This window comes from Bacidia gigantensis, assembly GCF_019456465.1.
Source record: "Bacidia gigantensis strain McMullin 20006 chromosome Unknown contig_245, whole genome shotgun sequence".
Taxonomy (NCBI): domain Eukaryota; kingdom Fungi; phylum Ascomycota; class Lecanoromycetes; order Lecanorales; family Ramalinaceae; genus Bacidia; species Bacidia gigantensis.
The window spans coordinates 1,877,715-1,884,810 of record NW_025408601.1 but is presented as its reverse complement, the minus strand read 5'-3'; the positions used below and the strand labels follow the sequence as shown (position 1 = coordinate 1,884,810).

General features: G+C 50.8%; 1 protein-coding gene across 1 annotated transcript; it reads left to right on the top strand.

Moving 5' to 3' along the window:
* Positions 1 to 1,905: 1,905 nt before the first annotated feature.
* Positions 1,906 to 6,563, top strand: KY384_005631 (uncharacterized protein; the record flags this gene model as incomplete). Its single annotated transcript, XM_044814130.1, has 4 exons — positions 1,906 to 2,121; positions 2,195 to 3,220; positions 3,264 to 6,250; positions 6,308 to 6,563. The coding sequence occupies 4 exons, from the start codon at positions 1,906 to 1,908 to the stop codon at positions 6,561 to 6,563; spliced, it is 4,485 nt and encodes a 1,494-aa protein (XP_044669431.1).
* Between the last annotated feature and the right edge of the window lie 533 nt (positions 6,564 to 7,096).

The following is a 7,096-nucleotide window of genomic DNA, read 5'->3' as shown; positions in this document are numbered from 1 at the left end:
CGTTCTAGCGACGTGACGCTCTTGCGTGCTAGCGCCACCTGTCTTACTCAGGGCTACGACTGCGAGATTGCATCGATGGCGTCGGTGCCACCTAGGCCACAGAGCAACGCCAAATCCAAAAAGGATTATGTGGGTCGCATGTGATACCTCCAAGAGCCGAGCAGAAGGTTTCGTATGTCTGAGAGGCCGAAATGAGAAAAGACCCAGGTTTGGGGATCGCCAGCGGGTGTTTGCACTGGGCCAGAGTCTCTGGGAGACCGAATATGCAGGTATGCGCGAAAATTAATCACTTTGGGTTTAGTGTGTGCATAACGCACGAATGGCATCTGCGATCGATTGGAACAAAATCTATCCCGGCTCGCTTTCTCCATCCGGCACTGCGTGTGGGAGGGGCAGCCCAGCGGATTCGGTAGATTTATGCAATGGGTAAGATTCTTAAGCATCATCTTGTCCCGTCCACGGACATGAGCGGCGATGCAGCAATAAAATGCAGCTGACACCATGACGAGGTGGTTGAAAACACGGTGTGTCAGGGTGAATCGCCACCGTCCCCTCTCGCACGGCTGTTGGCGGGGCCCACACGCCAGAGACACGCGTTAGCGTCCTGTTGGGCGGGAAAGTCATCTCTAGAGTGCCGGGCTTACTGAGGCTTGACGGGGCCTGCTGAAAGCTAGCAGGGCAGCCTAGGAAGTACCTGCCAAGGGTGGTGCCAGCGCAACCTTCGTGGGGTGTGGTGAGAAAAAGCAGACCCTAGGGGGGAGGGTGGTATACTTAGGGAAAGAGTCGGGATGGCATTCCATGTGGCGTTCCCCGTAAGGATCTGAATGGAAATTCAGATCAGATTAGGCCGCTGTTAAGTGATATTTAGCTTAACGCTTTCCCCGCAAATAAATCTGTCAATTCACGTCAGAGATGCTAGTCCTCCCTCTAGACTTTCCTCTAAAGGTACTTGGGGGTTCGGTAGCCAGCGAATGGGCCGAATCCATCAGGGCTCGAAGGCGTTAGAGGCCCATGCTGGTGCGCAAGCAGCCTCCCTCATTGGGCCTTAGCGGGCAGTCAATCGTCGGGTCAGCCGCTCCTATCGTTGCATTCTTGCCCAGAAGCGGTCAAGGGGCCATTTTGATTCTGCGCGAGCCCGCTAGGACGTGCATAGTCCAAGCAAATCAACGCCGTTGCACCAGCGCGCCCGGTGCAAGCCACACTGGCACGGATAGTGGATAGTGGGCCGCAGCATACGCGATCCAATCCGCTGGGAACTATCAGCCATAAAATTTAAGCTGGGGACGACGGTGCCTCCTGGACGCCCGCTGTGGCATTCTGTACATGCGAGAATAAAGTTGGATTTTGTGCATGATTCTTGCATTTTAGGCGAAAATCTCGTAATGAAATGGCTCGAAATAGCGCGCATCGTCGACCTTTCCTGCCAAGTGCAGCACTGGAGGCGCTGACCGCACACTAGCCGAATCCAATCGTTTTGTTTTGGTCTTCCGGTCACCGGTGGAGATTGTGATTCCCTACTCGTCCATGAGAAATCATCCACATGTCGATCGTCCCTGGCTCGACCGACGGCTCCAGGCGTAGTGATCCATCGACCGCTACTCTCGTCTAGTGTGACAGCTCTAGGACAGATCAGTCTGGTGCCTGCCACTCAGGCACTCCTTCAGGTGAATCCAGCCAAGCCGCGAAATCGGCCCATGCATTTTCCAATATGCCGCGCACACATGGCAGAACGCGCCCCTGGGCTCTTATGCAGCCTTGAAACTCGCTGCACATATAATCCCGTATGCGACTCTAGAGTTCGTTGACCCAAACTGCCGGGAGGAAACATTGTCTCTGGAGGGATTATTGTGCTCCAAGTTCTGATTCCCATGTCTTTGCCCTGACAGATACATCCCACTCGTGAAGATGGTGGAGTCTGCGTCGTGCCCGCTGATTGATGATTCGTTTGGGCCCTTTGCTGAGCATTGTCGAGGTGGCTTTGACTTTACTTTACTCTTTGAGGAGACTGTCTTGTCCATACTCCCGCTGGGCCTCATACTTCTTGTCGCACCGTTTCGCATTCTTTACCTCATAAAGAGAGATATTAAGGTCAATTTCAGTAGATTGTCTGTGCTGAAGCTGGTGAGTAGACCTTCTTAGTACATGTCCTGGCCTACATGTACTCTTGACTCGGGGCTCTGCTTATTTTGTGCAGGTGGTATACGCAATCTATGGAGGCATTCAAGTTGCTTTGGTGGCGCTTTGGGCTGGACCAACAACAACAAGGACCAATACCTCCATAGCTAATGCAGTCATCTCTCTCATAGGCGCATGCGCCCTAGGATTTCTCTCCTTCGTAGAGCACCATCGAACTATTCGACCATCCTTGATACTGGAGCTATGGTTATTTGTGACGTTATTGTTTGATATCGCAAGGGTCAGAACACTATGGCTCCAAGAGTACCAGACCACGATCGCCGCTGTCACCTCGGTCTCAGTAGGAGTAAAAGCCTTCCTTGCACTCCTGGAAGCTATCGAGAAACGACGTCTGCTTCGCCAAGAATGGACAGACACTTCGACAGAGGCGACCAGCGGATTTTACAAGAAGGCTTTCTTCTGGTGGCTCAATCCCTTATTCCGTAAAGGTTATACTAAGTCTCTAGAGCTGGAGGAATTGTTTGTTTTGGATAAACATCTCAGGTCGGATTTCCTCTACACCACGGTCAAGACAACCTGGGAGACCATCGCGCCAAAAGGCCCACGAACGTTATTGCTTCTGTTCTTCAAGAAATTCAAGTGGTACTTCATCTGCGCTGTGCCGCCACGCATTGCCTACATCGGCTTCCAGTTCTGCCAACCCTTTTTGATCAACCGGGCAATTGATTTTGCGGACGAGCCCATCAACCAGGCGACAAATAACATTGGATATGGCTTGATTGGCGCGTACATCATCGTATATTGTGGCATAGCAATCTCAATGGCGCAATATCAGCATTGGGCCTACCGTTCCATAACCATGGCAAGAGGCGGGTTGATATCGATGCTGTTCGCTAAGACTTCGTTGCTGAAGACAACCGATGTCGATCCTTCGTCCTCGGTGACGTTGATGAGTGCCGACATAGAACGCATCACCAATGGTTGGCAGACAATGCATGAAATTTGGGCGAATACTGTGGAAGTTGCTCTTGCAATTTATCTGCTAGAGCGTCAGCTTGGTTCAGCGTGTGCTATTCCACTTGCAGTTGCCATTGGTGAGTCCAGGCTGGCACCGTTCACCCAGGCAGATAGCTAACGCCTCCCCAGTATCCTTGTTAGGCTCGACCTTGATCCTGAACTTGATCATCGCACGACAAGCGGAATGGTTGGAAGCCATCGAAAGACGCATTAGCGCCACGACTACAATGCTCGGGTCAATGAAACGGGTAAAGATGTGTGCGTTAACAGATGTCTTCTCGGGCATCCTCCACACATTAAGGAGAGAAGAGCTTGAGATTTCCAAACGGTTCCGAAGGCTGCTTATTGCCAATATGTTCTTCTCATTCGCCACCCAGCTCATTGCGCCCGTCCTGACATTCGCCGTATTCTCGATTTTGGCCATGCAGTCAGGAGAGACGACACTCACAGTCAGCAAAGCGTATACGTCATTATCGCTGTTTGCTCTTCTATCTGAGCCGTTAGCATCGCTTCTCATGGCCATGGCGCAATTTGCGGGCTCCATCGGTTGCTTCGCAAGAATCCAAGCATTCTTAGAGAAGAATGAGCATGTCGACGAACGTCTAAAGCCTTTCCCAGAATATTCGGAGAAAGATCAAAGCTCTCAATCCAATGGTGGAAGCTCCGGGACAAGCGCAACGCAGATCGACTATCAGCCGTGGGGAGAGAAGAAGTTTTCCACCGCGTTGACGGAGAAAGTCGCTCTTCCTTTTTCGAGTCCTGAAGGCGACGCGTTGGAGATTTATAATGGCAACTTTGGCTTCGAAGCGGAGAAGGAGCCTTTGATTAAAGATATCAATCTAAGAATTCCGCGAGGAAAGCTTACCATGGTCGTTGGGCCTGTTGGCTGCGGGAAGACTTTGCTGCTGAAGGCGATTCTTGGAGAGCTCCCCGCCATCACCGGGTCGGTCAAGATCTACTCAGAAGACGTGTCTTATTGCGACCAGACGTCATTCCACATGAACGGCACCATTCGCGATAGTATCGTCGCATTCGAAGACTATGATGATCGATGGTACAACACCGTCCTCAACGCGTGCGCGTTAGATGAGGATCTGCAGCAGTTGCCGCTCGGGGATAGGACTCGGATAGGGAGCAAGGGAGTGGCCCTTAGTGGCGGACAGAGCCAGAGACTGGCTCTCGCCCGGGCAGCATATGCCCGGCGGGATCTAGGCATGCTCGATGATATCCTTAGTGGCCTCGATCTTGAGACGGAGAACCGCGTGTTCCACAACCTGCTTGGTCTTGACGGCTTATTCCGCCGTCAGCGTGCCACCGTCATCCTCGTTTCGTCTTCTGTCCGACGACTACCCTTCGCAGATCACATTGTTGTCCTGGACGAGAAGGGCAGGATCTGTGAGCAAGGTAGCTTCCAAGAGCTCAACGCAAGTGGCGATTATGTTTCGAACTTTGATCTGCCGGCACCAGACTGGAGCTATGAGGCAGAAGAAACCAGATTTGATAGGCTCATGTCTCCAGCAACTCACAAGATCACCCACGCTTCCACACAGCCTTTGGAGACGAAAGCGCTCAGCGAAACGGAGCTTGACGCCAACAGGCGGACAGGGGACCTTAGCGTGTATAAGTATTATGTCACCACGGTCGGCGTAACTCCAGCAGTGATATTCATGGTCGCCATCTGCGGCTATGTTTTCAGCATGTCGTTTCCCCAAATCTGGCTTAAATGGTGGTCCGATGCAAACGAGAAGCATCCAAACGAGCGGTTGGGATACTGGCTTGGTATTTACGCTTTGCTCTCAGTCGGAGGTCTGGTTGCTCTCATCGTCGGCTGCTGGGCATTGATTGTCACCATGGTTCCACAGGCGGGAAGAAGCTTTCATCGAAAGCTGCTCAATACCGTCCTTGCTGCTCCTTTGTCATTTTTTTCGACAACAGATACTGGCGTCACACTCAATCGTTTCTCGCAGGATCTCCAACTTATCGATATGGATCTTCCGGTGTCAGCCTTGAACTTTATCACGACTACCATTCTTTGCGTTGCGCAAGTCATCCTGATCGCATACTCTTCAGCATTTGCGGCCATCTCATTTCCACTCTGGTTCGTTGCGTTGTATTTCATCCAAAAGTATTACCTTCGAACGTCGCGTCAAATTCGATTTCTGGATCTGGAAGCCAAAGCGCCTCTCTATTCGCAGTTTACAGAAGTGCTAGCAGGCCTCACAACCGTCAGAGCTTTTGGATGGCAGGATGATCTGAAACAGAAAACTCGTCAATTACTTGATCTCTCACAGAGACCCTTCTATCTTCTTTGGGCTGTTCAGCGATGGCTTCAATTGGTATTGGATCTTGTTGTGGCTGCAATAGCGGTGATGTTGATGGTTCTAGTAGTCGAATTGAGAGGGACCATTAGCGGCGCATCTGTCGGCATTGCTTTGCTCAATGTCATCCTTTTCAGTCAGCATATCAAGCTCGTCATACAATACTGGACGATGCTGGAGACACATATCGGGGCAGTCAGTCGCATCAAGAACTTTGCGTCTCGAACCCTTTCTGAGGACTTGCCAGCCGAAAACCGTATACTTCCAAATAATTGGCCACCACAAGGTAGTCTAGACTTCAACAATGTCTCTGCCAGCTATGATTCATCTCGCATGGTGCTGAAAGACTTGACGCTGTCGATTCAAGCCGGCGAGAAGATAGGTATCTGTGGACGAACAGGCAGTGGCAAGAGCTCATTCATCCTCGCTATTTTCCGTATGATAGAACTACATGGCGGATCCATCAGCATCGATGGTATCGATATTGCCACTGTGCCTCGGAATGAAGTTCGCTCTCGGATCATCGGATTGCCCCAGGATACGATGGTGCTCTCGGGGACTGTAAGACTAAATCTTGATCCGTACAATAGGTCGTCAGACGGAGCAATCATTGATGCCCTGGATGATGTCCGATTGTGGAGCGTCATTGAAGAGCGGGGTGGTTTGGATGCCGACATGGATGTTGTCAGTTTGTCGCATGGCCAGAGGCAGCTCTTGTGTTTAGCACAAGCACTGCTTCGATCGAGTTCAATTCTGATACTAGATGAGGCAACAAGCAGGTAAGCATAGACTCAATCCCATTGATGTTACGACACGGTCGGCTGATGACTTACCAGTGTTGATGATGTCACTGATGGACTAATCCAAAAGATTATACGGCAAAAGTTTTCTAAGCATACTATAATCGCAGTAGCTCATAAGCTCGACACGATTACGGATTTTGACAAGGTAGCTGTGTTAGAGAATGGCAATCTCAAAGAATTTGATAGCCCTCATACACTGTTGTCACAATCGTCGTCGGCGTTCCGCCAGTTGTACAACACTACCGTCAAAGAAAAAGCAGTGAATGCAGATGATCAAATTGAGCAGTAAGGCTTCGGCGTTTTAGTGTGTGATGTATCATGACCTTGAGGAGAGGCAGCTGTTCAGGAGCGCCTCTCAGTACATATAGTGTGCATGAAAAATGTAATATCCGCAATAGGCAGCTGAAAAGTCAATCGTTTGAACAACTGCGAAGAGCCTTGCGCTGTTTGATCGCTGTCCGAAATCGCTTCTGCGTCGCATCTGTTGTATGTCTTCTTTGGGGCGACTCGGCGGTGGGATCCTGGTGTGGGATTCTGCCATGGGACCAATGATGTTCTGCTTCCAGTCCAATGGGTGTGAACTATCCGATATAGGACGCGTGCTGCAGCTGTAGCTAACGGCTTTTCATGTATGACAGTGTCACTCGGACAAGAGCTGTGAAACCGTTGGACGGCGACTAATGTCAAACGTTAGCTGCATAGTCGGTAGGGATGCTGCGTCTGCACTGCATCAACGCATCGACCACCCTGTCCCAATAGGAACGTCACTTCCTTCACCCTCTGCTGTCAATGCTCTCATCCAGTACTGATTGAGTCTGACAA